We start from the raw sequence: 16,917 nt of genomic DNA on the forward strand, positions 1-16,917 counted from the left end.
AACAAATGACAACTCTTCTGTGAAAGCGGGAAGGAATTTATACTTTCTCGTTGGCATTTTCTATGAGTAATTAAAACACTATAAACACACATTTTTATATTCTATAAACTTTGTCGCGAAAACTTTCACTGGAAGTGAACCACGCACGAACAGCAAACGAGCATGACAAATCAAAAAGAGCTAAAGAGCATCAGGAAGGGCACTTGCACTTAAAGGTATGTATTGTGGGTATATCGATCAACAAATATTGCTTGTGCAAAGCTCAGCTATCTGGAGATGTAATTATTTCACAAATGGCATTGGTAGTGATTTTTTATTTAAATTACTTCAATTAAACTCTGGAAACTTAAACGAAACACGGAACATTTTAAGGTTGGACCGAGACACCGGGACAAATAGTCTAAAACCGGGACATGTCCGGGAAAACCGTGACGTCTGGCAACAACAGGAAGCTTACATAGGCAAAATGGGACAAAAAGCGGTCGAAGGATCTCCTTATGCTGAGCAGAGGGGACCTAGCCGCAGCTGTGGGTCTGCTAACAGGCCATGTTGCTATTGGAAGGCACGCGGAGAGGTTAGGCGTCGTACATAACGACTTGTGCAGAAGCTACAGAAATTAAGAAGAGCCAGAAACCTTTCGGCACCTGTTATGCGAATGCCCCGCACTTTGTAGAAGAAAGAAAAGTTTTGTGTTAAGGATTCTTTGAAGACCTAACCGACATAGCCGAGGTGGCATACGGAAACTTCTGGGTTTCGCGAAATCCACACGATGGTTTAGTAGGAGGGTTCTAATGATCCTCGTGGTATCACAACGGGCCCACAACCTAAGGGCCTATGTGTGCTAGTGGGGTCAATAGCAGCCACTTCAACCTAACCTAACCTAACCTAACTAAAAAACTCTTTTCTCATTATAGTACGGTTGAAATTTAAGTCCCGGCGGTTTCAGGTTGAGGAGTGGAATGGGGTACAGCCGGTCTTCTGGGTATGCAGTTACAGTTGCAATTTTGCTCTTGCGTCCTCGTTCGCGCGCTCTGGGCAACGTGAGCAACACATGAGCGAGATGCGAGTGGAGCCTTGGGTCACGGCTCGATGGGGCAACTCTGACTTATTTGGTTCAACGGCTCACTGAAGTCTGCAGCGTCTGTTCACCAGTAGATGTTGCTGCAAGCGGGCGTCTGTCTTGCTGCAAGCGGGCGTCTGTCTTACTGCAAGCGGCTCGCTATATAAACGTGTTGAAAAGCCACTCATCCCAGTAATGGTTATGATAATAACAAAATGGCCACGGAAGAGTGCCACCCAAACCTTGACGACCCTCGCTCACGAAATAAGGACTATGATTTACGGATATGCACTTGGAATGTCCGGACCCTCTGTAGGGAAGGTGGAAGGTGCCTCTACGCAATTGCAGAGTGACCTCGAATGATATAAGGTTGAAATCACTGCAGTCCAGGAAATACGATGGACGGGACACGGCGATGCAGCGTGTCACATCTACTACAGCTGCCATGAGACGGCGCACTACCTTGTCTCCAGGTTCACTCCCATCAGTGAACGAATCGCCACGCACGCCCCGACGGAGGAGAAGGATGATGAAACTAAGAGAGCTTAGAGACGGCATATGAGCGCGGCCCCCACCACGATGCTAAAATGCAACAGTTGGAAAATTCAGCCTTCATGGCAACACCTCCGACAACGAAGAGAGGCTGTTCGACTTTGCCGCAGCACGGAACATGGTAGTCAGTAGTGCCAGCATCGAAACATCCACAAAGCCACTTGGGTGTCCCCTAATCAAAGAGCAAAGAATCAAATAGGTCATGTTGTGATAGACGGAAGATAGGCTTCAGGCGTTCTTGATATCCGTTCTATCCAAGGAACCAACATTGACCCGGATCACTACTTTGTTGCAGCTAAGGTACGCATGCGCCTCTGTGCAATGAAGAACGTGCGTGAAAGTTCGACGTCAAGAAGCTGCATTTATAACAGACAGCGGAGAAACTCCGCAATCGACTCTAAATCCTGCTTAAACAAGAAACTCTTCAACGGCTGGATATACATGAGCAGTGGGAATCCATCTCCCAATCTCTTCGTGCCGTTGCGGAAGAGTTGGTTGGTTAGCAGTGTTGACAAAATGTTCATCTGATTAACGATTAAAAACTAACGATTAAAATGTTAATCGCGATTAACGACTAAAAATAATTAATTGTAATCATCTGCCCGATTAATGATTAATTTGTTTAACCGCTAATCGTCGATCGTCGAACATGTGCAGATGTATGTATATTAAAACCTAGTTTGCTTAACGTGTATTGGAATAGATCTTAATGAAAATGCACACCAAATTGCTTAGACTGATGAGGAAAACCAACTTAGCCATACCCGATTAACTCGCCTTGTGTGCATAGGGAAATTTCAGCATAAATTAATTAATCATCAAACTCGCTTACTCAAAGTAAGTGTTAAAGATTAAAAATAAATTTTTTTAATCGCGGTTACGATGAACTGTTTAATCAGATTAAAATTAATCATAATTAACTGCAATCGGATTGTACTTAATCGAGTTAACTAATTGATTAAAAAATCAATCGATTAGTGCCAACATTGTTGGATAGTAGCGCCCACGCAGGAACAACTGGCATGACGAAGAGTGCGGCGCGGCTGCTGCAGAGAAATACGCAGCATACAAAGCCACCCTGCAGCCAATAGCTCCGCTTTCTAGATGAGTATGGAATAATTTCATATACAGTACAACTTTGTTAATCCGGAACAGTACAACTGTCTAATCCGAATCCTTCTGTAATCCGTGTAGGGTTAAAAAATAAAAAATTATTATTATTTTCTTTGTAATCCGAGCCGACCAATGTCTCACTAATCAGTAGCTCGTTTCTGTAACAATTTTCTACCAAGGCGAATTGAGATATGAATTCGCCGCCCTGTTCTCTACTGCTAATGAATGACGTATATTCTCTACCAGTAGAGAAATAATCGGTAGAGAAGAGTTACAGAAACGAGCTACAGAGGATTGCGTGGGTGTAATTCAATAAAATAGAACACATTCATGCTAATAATTACATTTCTATACACATTATTTGATAGTCTGTTATTCACTTTATTTCCTCTTCTACGTACTCATTATTGCATACTTGTTACAATAGTGAACATTGGCACACAATTTACCGCGCATCACTAAGTAGCACGGGGATTTCCCGAATAAGTATGAAATATGGCAAAGACAGTGACAAAGTCAGTTTTCCATCGAAATGACACCAAAGAGGTCAATTATAGGCAGTGCCGAAAAGTTTAAGCTTTTGCTTGGAATTGCTTATTCGGGGTTTCCAAGCTTAATTTTAATGATTATGCTTATTTTGCTTATTTCAATGTATAAAGCTACATACGAACGGTCAAGAAATAAATTGTGATTATTTCGTGTGTGTGAATAGTAGTGTTCAAGAAGTTTTGAGTACTGATATTTTACAGCATCTGTCTTAACTTTTTCCTTCCGAAATAATGGAAATTTCTGTTGAAACAAGGGTGCCTTGTACTCTTCACAAACAAACTTTACCGAACCATAGTAGCAAGAGTAGCAAATTTATTAAGAACTTCGTATTGCTTAATAAAGTTTGGATCAATAATTGTTTGCCATTTCATGGACATCTTTTATTCGCCGAACTAAAGAAATGGCCCCTATTATGAGTGGCATTCGATTTTTGACTGTGGTCGAAAGTGCTGATTGAACGAATTTTCATTCGGTATTATGGCGCTCATTCGATGAAGAATGGCGCTATTGTGAATCTCGTTCGCTTAGGTTGTTCACAATAGTATATTTTTCACCACTGAGAAAAAGAAAGCTTACAAATCGAGCAAACTAAATAGTGTGCTTATACATACATATGTACATATGTAAATTGGTGCAAATTAAAATGAAACAAAAAAGAAAGCGAATTTATAATAACGTGGTAAAAAAAAATTTAATTAGTACAACGGAGTTCTGGTTGAACGATTCGTCAGAGCTTAGAAAACTGGCCAGAAGCAGAAAACGTGTAAGAGAGTTTAAGTGCAGTCTTTCGAATATATTTTGAAACGCAATATATTTAAGAAATTTTGTGATCCAAATATATTTAAAATATATTAAAACAATAATCAGCTCCATGATTTTGTTCTCAGAGATCGTACCAACAGCGTATTGCGATTTTCTGTCATAAGTAAAACCAGACTTTCGACCTTGTGTTTACTATTCACGACGTTAGAATTGCTTGAAATTGATAATTGTTTAAAATTAGTGTCTAGCCGCCTAAAAGTAGGAAAACAAATGCTATATCATACATTGTTCACAATTTTCTAACACTTCGCTACACCAGCGAAAGCAAAATTCTGTTCGACAACGAAAATTTCGACACGCTTGCATAGCTCATAATACGAATTTCACTTTCGATCTTCGATATTCGATAGCCAGCGAATTTCTACAAAAATTTAAAAGCAATGGTTTGTCTCTACGGGAAGGCATTGGTGTTGAGATTGAAAACAATTTATCTCGAATGGAGAATAACGAATATTTAAAAAAAATTAAAACGACCAGCGCTTTATTTGAGAATATCAGGCAATACTTCAATCAATGTAATTTTTCATGCATGAAATAAACTGAATAAAAAACAAAACATAAACTGTGCATACTTACATACATTTTTGTGGTTTTTTGAGCATATTTGCAAGCATATTTACTAATGTTTTAGTGCTTATCTAAGCCCTTCAAATAGGGTTTCTTGCTTATTTTCTTCGGCACTGATTATAGGTGTTCTTTGTCAGAAATATTAACATAAAATACATTAAAACCATTAATTTCGATTTTGTTGCTTGTATAGGCTGTGGTTGATCTAACTAGCGCTAGTGGAAGTGAATAGCACAGCACAGTTTCCTTCACTTTATGCACCAGTTAGATCAACCAAAGCCTGTACAAGCAACAAAATCAAAAGAAAATTGATCAGCACACAAAAGAATCATTAATTTCAATGTTTTTATACCCGAGCGCACTTCCCCACAAGAGTAAACCAAATGCTAAGAATGAGAAGAGAACGATTGAGCCATGTCTGTTAAACTATTAAACCAAAAATTTGTTTAGTGTAACCATTCCAGAAAAATGGCGAAAGCTCTTCTTTTAAACAAATTGTACTCTACCAAAGGAGGATGGTTCCGTGCGTAGAAGTGGAAAACTTTTGACTGCCGTTCAGCTGGGAGTGGCCAGAAGCGATTCTTGTGCGTACGGTTCAAATCGCAGTTCACATCGTCCGGATATTTATATCCACCTATCCTCTGGGCAGCAACCAAACATCCGTTTCGGAGCAAGCTAAAGCGAGAAGGTTTAAAAGTTCGCGTGCGCTGGGTTTGGGTCCCGCCACGTTAAAACCCCGCCCAATGAAAAAGTTCGTAAAGCCTCGGATGGGACCCCCTTTTTTTGTCGACGACCGCGGCAAACGTATAAAGGACTATGATTTGAGGGTATGCACCTGGAATACCCGGACCCTTAATGGGAAAGGTGCCTCTGCCCGGCTGGTTGATGTCCTCGGGAAGACAAAGGCTGGCATCACCGCCATCCAAGAAATACGATGGACGGGGCAAGGGATGGTAAGCGTGAAGCCTTGCGACATCTACTACAGTTGCCACGTAAAGGAGCGCAAATTCGGTGTTGGATTCGTGGTAGCAGAGAGACTCCGTCGCCCAGAATTGACGCTCACCCCGGTGGACGAACGTCTAGCCACAATCCTCATCAAAGCGAGATTCTTCAAAATGCCGCTCATCTGCGGCCATGCCCCAACGGAAGAGAAGGACGACGCGTCCAAGGATCTCTTCCATGAGCGCTTGGAGCGTACATACGAGCGCTGCCCCGACACGACATCGAAATCGTGCATGGCAATTTCAATACCAGGGTGGGGAAAGGAAGGGATCTTTGGAACCACTGTCGAAAATTTCAGCCCCCACGACGAAAAGTCCAACAACGGACTGAGGTTTATCGACTTCGCCGGGGCCCGAAACATGGTAGTATGCAGTACTAGGTTCAATCATAAAAACATCCATTAAGCTACGAGGCTATCTCCGGATTGAAAAATAAGAAACCAAATCGATCATGTTGTGATAAACGGAAGGCACGCTTACAGTGTTTTAGATGTATGTACGTAGACACTCCGAGGCCCAAACATCGACTCGGACCACTATCTTGTTGCGCCCAAAAATGCAAGGAAAACTCAACGTCGAAAAGCTGCAATCAAAACAGACAGATAATGCATTCGCTACTCGACTCAGAGAGCACTCGTCAACATTTCCAGATCATAAAGTACCACCGCCGAAGAAGTAGTTGGAAAGACGCCACCTGTAGGGCCACGCTGCGATCAGGCGCAACGCGAGCCATGTGGGACCGTTATAGGGAACTGAGGAAGGAAGGGAGACGTATTTTCCGCAATAAGAAGAGAGAGGCCGAAATACGTGAATGTGAAGAGCTTGAGATGCTGCCCGACAGGAAGAACGCACGAAAAATTCTACCAGAGGATTAGGCGACTTACGAAAGTTTTCAAGACCGGCGCGAACTCTTGCAAGAACAACAATGGCGACCTAGTGACCGACGCCCAGAATGTACTTAAATTGTGGAGCAGCTGCCCCCCAGCCTGACTATGACGATTGCGATTACGCGGCTGAAAAACAACAAAGCTGCTGGAGCTGACGGCCTGCCAGCCGAGCTATTCAAGTGCGGCGGCGAGGAGCTGATGAGGTGCATGCATCAGCTCATATGTAGAATATGGTCAGATGAACGCATGCCCGACGACTGGAATTTAAGTGTGCTCTGCCCAATCCACAAGAAAGGCGACCTCGCCATTCGCGCCAACTACCGCGGAAACAGCCTTCTAAGCATAGGTTATAAAGTCTTCTCGAGTGCGAAAGACTGAAGCCCACCGTCAACGAACTGATTGCACCGTTATCAGTAGGGAAGACAAAAATATGCACAAAAAACTTAATTATATGATCATTAAAGTGACTCCAAAATTCTAAAAATATGCTTAATATATGCCCCAAAAATGTATATGTATAACGAAATTTTTTTCGATTATCGCATGAAAAGTTTTTAACATACATATATGTATGTATTGAAAATATTGCAAATGCACGTTCTACGTCACAAGACTTTGTTGGACAGAATTTAAAAGATGACAATTCTCCAGGTGAAAATGTTGCAACATTTTATTGAAGTGTTGCCTCACACAAAATATTTTTGTTGCTGATATTGAGAAGTTACAAAAGTTACAATAGATGCAGAATAAAACTCGCTGCTCAGTTCGCAACACACCTGGAAACTGTTAAACAGCTTTCGCTAAAATCGAAAAGTTTTTATTGAATTTTTCAACCACCAAAACCGGTTTAGCGCGAAACTTGACTATCGGAAAACGACAGTCGAAAATTTTTTACGAGTATATTAAAATTGTTTACTAGAAAACAACGGGACTTCTCATTGTTTGTCAGCCTTCTTTTTGTCAATTAAACAAACCTCGTCACCAACATTGGCTATCTCCGCAAAGGTATTGTCAGATGAAATTATGCGAAAATTAGGTAACTTATTACCAAAAAAAAATCAATTTTATGCATTTTTATGCTTTTTCGCCAATATATGCATTTTGTGTCATAATATGCATTTGCATATACAATATGCATTTGCATATTTTTGTCTTCCCTAGTTATCAGACTGGCTTTAGGCCTGGCAAATCCACCATAGATCAGGTATTCACAATACGCCAAATCTTGGAAAAGACCCGTGAGAATAGGATCGACACACACCATCTATTTGTCGATTTCAAAGCCGCTTACGTCAGCACGAAGAGAAGTTGCCTTTATGCCGCGATGTCTGAATTTGGTATCCGTCCAGCTCCGTCAGAATAGGGAAGGACCTCTCCGAGCCGTTTGATACCAAACGAGGTTTCACACAAGGGGACTCCCTTTCGTGTGATTTCTCTAATCTGATGTTGGAGAAGATAATAATAGCCGCAGAACTGAATCGCTCAGGCACAGGACATTACAAGAGCGTAGAAATGCTGGCGTATGCCGACGACATCGATATTATCGGTAAAAACAAGGACTACGTCTATTCTGCCTTCTCGGGATTGGATAGAGGACAAAACGAAGTATATCCTGTCATCACACAAACAGTCAGAGCATACGCGTCTTGGCACCGACGTCACTGTTGACAGTTGCAAGTTTGAAAAAGTAGACGACTTCGTTTATTTGGGAACCAGCATTAACACCAGTAAAAATGTCAGCCTTGAAATCCACTCTTGCTAACAAGTGCTACTTTGGGCTGAGTAGGCAATTGAGAAGTACAGTCCTCTCTCGTCGTACAACGATCACACTCTATAAGTCACTCAACATGCCTGTGCTGGTGTATGGCGCGGAGGCATGGACAATGAAAGCATCTGATGAGGCGGCTCTTGGAGTTTTCGAGAGAAAGATTCTGCGAAAGACTTACGAACCTTTACGCGTTGGTGATGGCGAATATCGCATTCGATTTAACGATGAGCTGTATGAGCTTTACAACAATATGACATAGTGCAGCGAATTAAAATTCAACGGCTCCGCTGGCTTGGCCATGTCGTTCGAATGGACAGAAACGCTCCTGCTCTGAAAATATTAACCGCGGGCCGCGATGCTGGTAACAGAGGAAGAGGAAGGCTTCCTCTGCGTTGGAAAGACCAGGTGGAGCACAGAAGAGAAATGACTGGAGTGCTTTGTTGAACTCGGCCAAAATCGCGTAAGCCGTTACAGCGCCAAATAAGAAGAAGAGCGCACTGATTTACGGAATGGGAAAGATCCGAACTTGAGTAGAAAAATCAGTACTATCCTGATGAAATCAGTACGTCTGGCAACCCCATTCGGGAGGTACTACGCTCCATTTCTACATGGAAGTTTTTTAGCCTATAACATTGCTTGAAAAACCAGCATCAGATGTATAAAATTAAAAACAAAAAAATTTGTCAGCCGTTGTTCAGTTTATACATATGAAAATATTAGCAAACACAATTTTACTTGAAGAACATTGTGAATATTTACAAAAATCAGCTTGTGGTGGGTTGTGGTCTTATTATAGAATCTCGCTCTAATGCCTACCGTAAGGAAATACGTTTTTATTTTCATTCAGTCAGGCAGCCTTTAAAACATTACACTTCCGACGAATCTGCCAGTGCCTGGAAGCAAAGGAAGATTATGCACGATAGGAAAACCATTTATACAACGACTTAGATAGATCTCACAAGTGGAAATAATACCCTTGTAAAAGTGTGCAAACAAAGTGGTTTGTATTCGAGTGAACTCATGACACTGAAAGGGATTAGTAAATTCATATGGTGCTTTTGAGGCACCGCAAAGCTCGCCGGATATTTACTAGTTTTTGGTAAACAATAATAAAGTTTTGGTGCTTACTCTTTTGTTACGTGTTTCGCCGAGCTTCTCCTCGGCATTGATGTTGTTACACAAATGGAGGGACCTACAGTTTTACACCGCCTCCGAACAGAAAATGGATTTTATGCGAAGCAAAAAATACTTACCATAAATTCATCATCCGGATAGCGACTCTCGTAATACTTCAATTTGTCGGTTACTTTACGCAGTTGGTCCTCATGAGTGCGCTGTAATTCCTGAAGCTTTTGTTGATAGAAAGCCTTCAGCTCTGTGATTTCCACGGAACTCTATTTTGAATTAAAAAAATTAAAGTTAGAATGCAATCGCGACTCATATTTTAAAGATTGTAAATTCACATCTTCATTGGAGGTATCGGCAGGTATAATCTGACGGTGGCTAGGACTTAGCAAGAGTTCTGCGCGCTTTTTTTTCCGCGGTGAAGCCTCCTTTGAACGTTGAGTGGAAGTAGATGGTAGAACTACTTCCTCGGGCATTTGCTCCTGATCTGAGCCTTCAGATGAAGATGTGTCTCCGGTATAATGTTGCGATTTTTGTGAAAACACGTCATCTGAAAATCTGCAAAAGTCATATTGCTAGTATCACAGCACATGAAATTCAGTATTTATAAGCTAAAAACTTACTGTTTCTCCAATTCCGCACATTTCGACTCAAAATATTTACGCAACTCTTCTACTTCTTTGGCATGTTTCGAGTCCTGTTCCTCACGCGACGTTATTAACTTCTGCAATTCAACATCTTGTCGCTGTTTCACCGCTTCAAGCTGCTCAACCATCTCCTTTTGCTCTTGCTCACACTTCATTTTGCACTTTTCCAGTTCTTGGCTTAAATAATTATCGAATTTATTTTGTACCATAATGAATAGACGTACCTCATTGGAGTTGAGATATTTCTGAAACTGTTCAATTTGCTTGCTAAATTGCGTTTGTGACCACTCGGACGCTTCCATATCACCATACATTTCCGCCGTCTGGCGTGGTACTGAGAGTTGACGCTCGCGTGAATTGCGTGAATACTTATCCTCGTTGTCAGTGAAGGCATTACGCTCCAAATCATCATCGCTGTCGCTTATTAAATCCATTGATATCTCAGAAATTCGCTGGCCACAATTGCTATCCAGATCGCCACGAGGCAAGGTAGGTCGCCGAAGTGTGTCCAGTGCTTCTGACAGTTGTTTGCGAAGTATTTCAACCTCATTGGTAAGTTTATCACTATCTGTTTGCAGCTGCTCGCGAACATTCTTCGAATGCTGTAGAGAATCTGTCAGTTTTGCTATTAATTCATCGCGGTAGTTTAATTCCGTCCATATATCCATGGTCTACAAAGAAGTGTTTATTGTGTTATTGATGAGCTTGAAATTTTAATTCTTTACTTTTTAGTTACTACTTACCGGTCCACCAAATTCTTCCTGGAGCGTGCGATACTCTGTCGAGCTAGTCACCAACGAACTGTTTGTGTCTCTACCTGAGCCCAACTGCTCCACAGAATATGCGCCACTCGATTCGCGTCTCTGCGCTGTCTCTAATTGCAAATTTAACGCCGCCAGACAGGCATCCTTTTCAGCTACCACATACTTCAACTCGGATACTTTGCTTTCCAACATTTGCAGCATATTCAAACTGACTATACTACTCGAAGTAGTTGCCAAGTTTGCCGTTTGTACCTCCACTTCGGCACGCAAAGTTTTATTTTCATCTTTTTCAGCTGACGTTGTCATCGAACGTTCCATCGACAGCGAACGATGTTCTTCAGTCGTCGAAAGCGAGTTTCGTTCGCTCTCTTCAGTAATATCTTCGAGTATGTCTTTTGCGAACTCATTTAGGGGCACACGCTCCATTGGTTTAATGATCTGCACTGCCCCACTAACTCCCGCGTTTACTGGAGCTAATTCATTGAGATTGATTTGCTGATCCTTACTGTCATAATTCATGGCTAAAATCCGCAACTTCATATGTTTCAACCGCATGTCATCGTCATCTTCTTCAATGGCTTGGACGTCAAGCTCCGGTGAAACACTGGTAACCTGATTTTTACCACCAAGTAATTCTTTGAGGGCATCGCGCAAGGCAATTGCAGATGTTTCATTGTCTTCCACATGCTCAACGACGGCTTCTGAGGCATCCACTTCAACATCGGCCATTCCCTGTAGTTGTAGTGTTTCTGAGATTACTGCAAGTTTTGTTTCTACCAACTGTGATCCCTGTAATGGCACATTTTCGATGTTTTCCCTTTCGCGATACGAACGCATCAATTTTTTATTCGAGTTTTCAGTCTCTACTAAGTTGTCAGTTTTGCCTGCTGCTATATCACTTTTCTGTTGGTTAGCCTCTTCTATTGTTACAGCGCACCCCTTATGTGGCTTGGCCTCTGGTCCATTCGCATTTAAATCGGTAAGAATCCGCAAAGTATCAGGTATGTCTATTTTGAAACATTTTGGGCGTTCCTTAATGTCATTCATCTTTCTTAAATTGGCACTTGAATTGATTACCTTCTCATTATGTGAAACTTGTTCTTCTATGGTGTCTCCCAGAAGACGATTCACTAACGACTCATTATTCATAAGAAAGCTGTGGTTCAGAGAACTCAAGTCTCGATCATCCAATGTATATTCAGAGCTATGATTTCTCTCAACAATTTCCTCAATATCTTTTTCGCCGTGATCAGGTGAAGGACTTAGTGCTCGGTCATCAACTTCAACTTTTTCCGCAGTGTCGCTTACTTTCCCTTCTTTGGATTTACTCAACGACGTATTTGTCACATTTTCCTCATAATCACTGGATTGTTGCGTTAACTCTGTCGCTGGCGCAAGTAGGTCTTCACTCTTCAGAGAGTCCTCTTCCTGTCTCAGTTCTTCAGCCAGATCGGAAACATCATTTGCAGTGCTCTCGTTGCTTAAATTTCCCTCTTGTGTTTTGGCAGCAAGGTTTTCTATCAGAGGTTCATCGTGCCGTGAGTGTACTCTCTTTTCCAACGGCAAACTCACATCGAGGTCTCCAAAATCCACTTCTGCTGAATCTGTCATAGGTTCGCTGACCTGAACGCTACCACCACTAGATATTTCATGGCGCGAGTGTGCTCCAGTCTTGGTTAGCGGAGCGCTTACTTCAACATCGTCATCATCTTCCTCTCCTTCCAACACAAAGTGCTGAGCTAATTTCCCACCAGACAATTGATCTTCATCAATCTTGAATTGCTCGTCTTCTTCGCCAGAATTCTTTTTGTGCTCACTTTCTCTGGGCGAATTCCTTAGTAACTGCACCGAACTGACTTCTTTAGACATTTCTGTACCGAAGGGCTGGAGGGATTTTGTTTTTTCCTCTTTTCTTACAATTGTCTTTATATAGCCTGCTGCTTCAGTTAGCTCCGATGGACGTGCAGCCGACAATTCTGGCGTGCCCTCTTCACTTATTTCAATGGCCTCTTCAATTTCTTCTTCTATACTTTGATCGTCACTAGCCGTTGTTACTGAAGTGATGGCACTTGGATTACTGTTCTTACGAGATGTAGTGGTTGTCGTCTCAGGCACTTCATCGGTCGACGACGGTGTAGTCATCGTTGTTGTCGCCGTGGCTGTTGTTGTACTCTTTTCTAAATTGTCCATTTCTATGGATATCGAGCTAGTTGGCTCGTAGATCAGTGAAGATTCTGCCGTAGTATCTGTGTTGACGCAGTGAATGATCTCCTGGCGCAGTAGGTCCTCAGTATTTGTGCTACTGCTGCTATAGATGTCTGTACTGCATCCACGTTCAATTACATACGTGTGGCCGGAGTGATTATCGCATTCGTCGTCATCATCGTTTTCAATAAGGTTTGCGGCATTTACACTGTACGCATCAATTTCAAGTTGCGACAATATATCGGTAACATGTTGCACTTCAAGTTCTGTAGTGATAGGTTCATGTATCACGAAGTCTAATGTTGGTATTAGTTCTACGTTCTTCGTCGGTGGCTTTGGTGACTCAAATTGCAGAGATGTGTCTGCAGGCGTTACAGCACAATTAGTAGCCTCAGTTGTTGCATCAGTTGATGTTCCCGATGGTTTCGACTCTTTATTTTCAATCGGCTTCAAATGGCCGCGCGGTCGCAGCAGGGAAGTTATCTGTTCAAAATTAGCAAAAAGAGAATAAAATATTTAAAGCTCTGTTTTTAAAATTTGGAATTTTTAAATTTCTTAGATGCGTTTTCTATGTAAATAAAATTAAAGGTTAAGTACATGCAAATAAGAAGTTTAAGTCGTAAATCCATCTGGCAGATGTTGTTAATAGGTTTACGAAAAATAACTAAAAGTTTGGCGCTTACACTAAGTGTTTGGCCGAGCTACTCCACCAATTTGTAGCGTGCGGCTTGATGTTGTTATGCAATTGAAAGAACCTACAGTTTTACGCCGCATCCGAACGACAAATGATTTATATAAGAAGCTTTATCAAGGCATGTTCAGAGGCGACCGCACGATGGGATGAGAAGCAATACTAGCGCAGAAAAAGTCATTTTAAAATTGTCCTAAATTTTCTTTGTATTCTCTGAAATTGTTTTTGAGACTTGTATGAATAAGGCTATCTGTATACTTGTCGTCCAATCATAGTTGCGTTATCGTCTCGCCCTAAAACTTTGAGCCGACCACATGCATTTCAATGGAGGTCTGCACACTTCTCGTTATGGGCTTGTTATCGCAAATCGTAGAAGATGCAGAAACGGATGCCAATTAAAAGATAATTTAAATACCTTTTAAATAACGTATATACTTTAACCATTTTTAAAACAAAATTTTAAATGAACGCCATTTTGAAAAAATATATATACAATTTCGCATTTATATTTTTTATTATCCCTAACGGCCAATTTCACGAAAGCAATTTGAGGGAAAAACTATTTAAATTTTTTTTATTTTATATGAAAGGAAATAAAAAATCATTTTCCATTTAAATTGCTGGTGAAACCGGCTGTAAATTCCTAAAACTTAAAAGCAGGTCATAATAAAATATGTACATCGAATTAAAGATAACGACTTGTATCTTCTAAATAATATAAATTTCTTTAGCATTAGTTATGCATTTTTTCCAAAACAGATTATTTTATATAAAAATTTATATTTTTTAGTATTTTTGGCTTAAAAATGAAAAAAGCATATAAACTTTGTACATCAGCTGAAAGATAAATTAATTATATTTATTTTAACATCATTACTTTTTCAATTGGTTATGGAGATCATAAGATATTGATATTTCTTAAATATCGAAAAAATTTTACTTTAATCTATTATATCTTCTTTACTTAATTTTGGTATGGTTCAAATCAGCGTAGATAGTACTGTCGATCTACATTTTTGCTTTTTCCATAGCTAAACGGTTGATATTCTAGATTTATGCCGCCAAATGAATTGAATTATCACGTCCGAGTGTGCGAAAGTGTTATCGTCATGTAATCGTAGCAACTATGATTGGACGACCAATGAGCAGAAAGCCTAAGAGTACTTTCAATACCAGCAAGCAAGCTTATTACAGAAATTTTTCCTGCTGTCATTTTAATGCTGAATTTTACTGATTTGTATCATTATCCCTGCTGAACGATAATCAAACCCATATTTTTTTAACTAACAACATTGGTAGGGCATTAATGGACATTTATTTTTATTTTATTTTTTTTTTCAAATTTACAGTGTGTCGAAAATATTAATTTTTTCGCCAAATTATTTTATAAAAGCCCGTAAAAATATTACAACCAATAACATCTCTGAAAAAATTTTACTAGATATGGCCACGGCGATTTTATTTTTAATTTTTCGTGTTGCCGATCTTGAAAGATAGAATAATATTTAATCACTCGAAAGGACCATATCATTCTTAGGGCTAGCCTAGTTGTTGAGCAGTATGAAATAAATGTTTCGTTTCATACCGGTATTGTATGCACTTTTTCTAATAGTCGAAATGAAAATATGTAGCTCTCCTTAAAACAGGCTTTCTCAAAGTGGGTGCCGCGGCACCTTGCGGTGCCACTAGTGGCTAGAGTAAACTAGTGGCGCGGGCAAATTCTTTAAACTTTCCATACACAACGCAGGCGGTTTGATTAAACTTCAATATGGCGGCCAGAAAATCAAAAAATTTTGAGTTTTTTTTTAAATTACCTTCAGCGGCTCGTCAAACCCCATACACAACACAAATGGCTTGCAACAAGGGGATATTTCGCTTGGTTTGTCAAGCCGCTTGTGTGGTGTATTTCGCTCTTAAGCGTAGTTCCCTAGTTCGTTTTGTTAACGAAAAATTTAATCAGAAAATTTTAAGAAAGTAGCCGAAAACGTACCCTTTTCACAACCATTTTCGATACTTTTGTAGACCTAATCCGCGTTTCATCCACTTTTCTTCCCGTTTTCGGATTAATTTTTGAATTTATCGCTGGCTGGGCTATTCTCGTAACAAGCGCAGCAGCTTCGCGCTCGTGTATATGTTACAATTTAACGCTGACGACACATAATCAGTGTTGCCTTTAAATTTTCTCACACATATTGCTTGTCAAAAATCATCGAAATTGAAAGCCATTACGTAGGCTGCATTCATTTGAGAAACATATTATCAACATATCGCCTTCAAGAAAACAATGTAGCTTCTGAAGAACATTTTCCATTTTAATTCCGTTGTAGATTAACATTTTAACATGCATAAGCTTAGTATTTTTTTATTTTCACAAAATTCACATGCCAATGCTGAAAAGCTGATCAAAATTGAAAGCAAAATTGAAACTCAGTTGAAAGGGAAAAATTTAAAGCAAGTTGCCCATTCAAGCAATAAATAAGAGTGTGTTAGTGAAAAAGTGTGAGAGTATTGAAAATTGAAAGGGGAAAATTTAATGTGTAACGGCCCGGTAAATGGAAAATGATTTTCTATTTTCTGTCAATTTCCAATTAAAATTAAAAAAATTAAAATCATTTTTCACTTGAATTGCTTTCGTGAAATTGGTTGTAAAAGTTATTTTCTTAGCTAACGCGCATTACCAGCGTTAACTTGGAAGGTTTAGAAAAAACCATTGTCGAATATTTTCCCAACGGTGACTTTGAGGATATCTACAGCTGGATAACAAACCCGTTTTCATGCGACCCGAAAAGCAAACCTACTCAGATGACAAATTAAGCTTTTGGAAACCTTCTGGACATCAGTGAAGACAGCGAACTGAATATTAAATACTACGAAGGGAGCCAAGAGAGTTCTGGATGCAAGTTTATGCATAAAACACTGCCGTTGGCAAGATTGCATTCAAAATACTAGTGACTTTTACTTTTACATTTCTATGTGAGACTGCATACATAAGCAAGTAATTTTTAAGCAAAAAAACAAAACCGACCTCAATTCCCATATAAAAATTTTAGATTATCGTTAATCTCTTCACGATCCAATGATCGCAATTAAACCAAATTAGAATGGGACCACTTGTGAGGTAACCTTTCCTTTACTTTAAAAAATAATTATAGTAATCGGCTAACGT

The 16,917-nt window shown here is 40.1% G+C and overlaps 1 protein-coding gene across 5 annotated transcripts in view; it reads right to left on the minus strand.

The window, feature by feature from the left end:
* LOC118738752 (pericentrin) overlaps window positions 1–16,917 on the minus strand; it is a 242,401-nt gene that overhangs the window by 191,735 nt on the left and 33,749 nt on the right. For 4 of the 5 annotated variants that reach the window (XM_036469700.1, XM_036469702.1, XM_036469699.1 and 1 more), the window contains 4 exons: window positions 10,835–13,543; window positions 10,068–10,762; window positions 9,783–10,002; window positions 9,573–9,713 (listed from right to left, as the gene is read on the minus strand). In XM_036469700.1, the coding sequence (XP_036325593.1) occupies window positions 9,573–9,713; window positions 9,783–10,002; window positions 10,068–10,762; window positions 10,835–13,543 (3,765 nt within the window). Of the gene's footprint in view, window positions 1–9,572; window positions 9,714–9,782; window positions 10,003–10,067; window positions 10,763–10,834; window positions 13,544–16,917 lie in introns of those variants that run through there. The other variant, XM_036469703.1, reaches the window with a different exon arrangement.

This window comes from Rhagoletis pomonella, unplaced genomic scaffold, assembly GCF_013731165.1.
Source record: "Rhagoletis pomonella isolate Grant_MI unplaced genomic scaffold, Rhpom_1.0 Rhpom_scaffold_00005, whole genome shotgun sequence".
In the NCBI taxonomy this organism is placed as follows: domain Eukaryota; kingdom Metazoa; phylum Arthropoda; class Insecta; order Diptera; family Tephritidae; genus Rhagoletis; species Rhagoletis pomonella.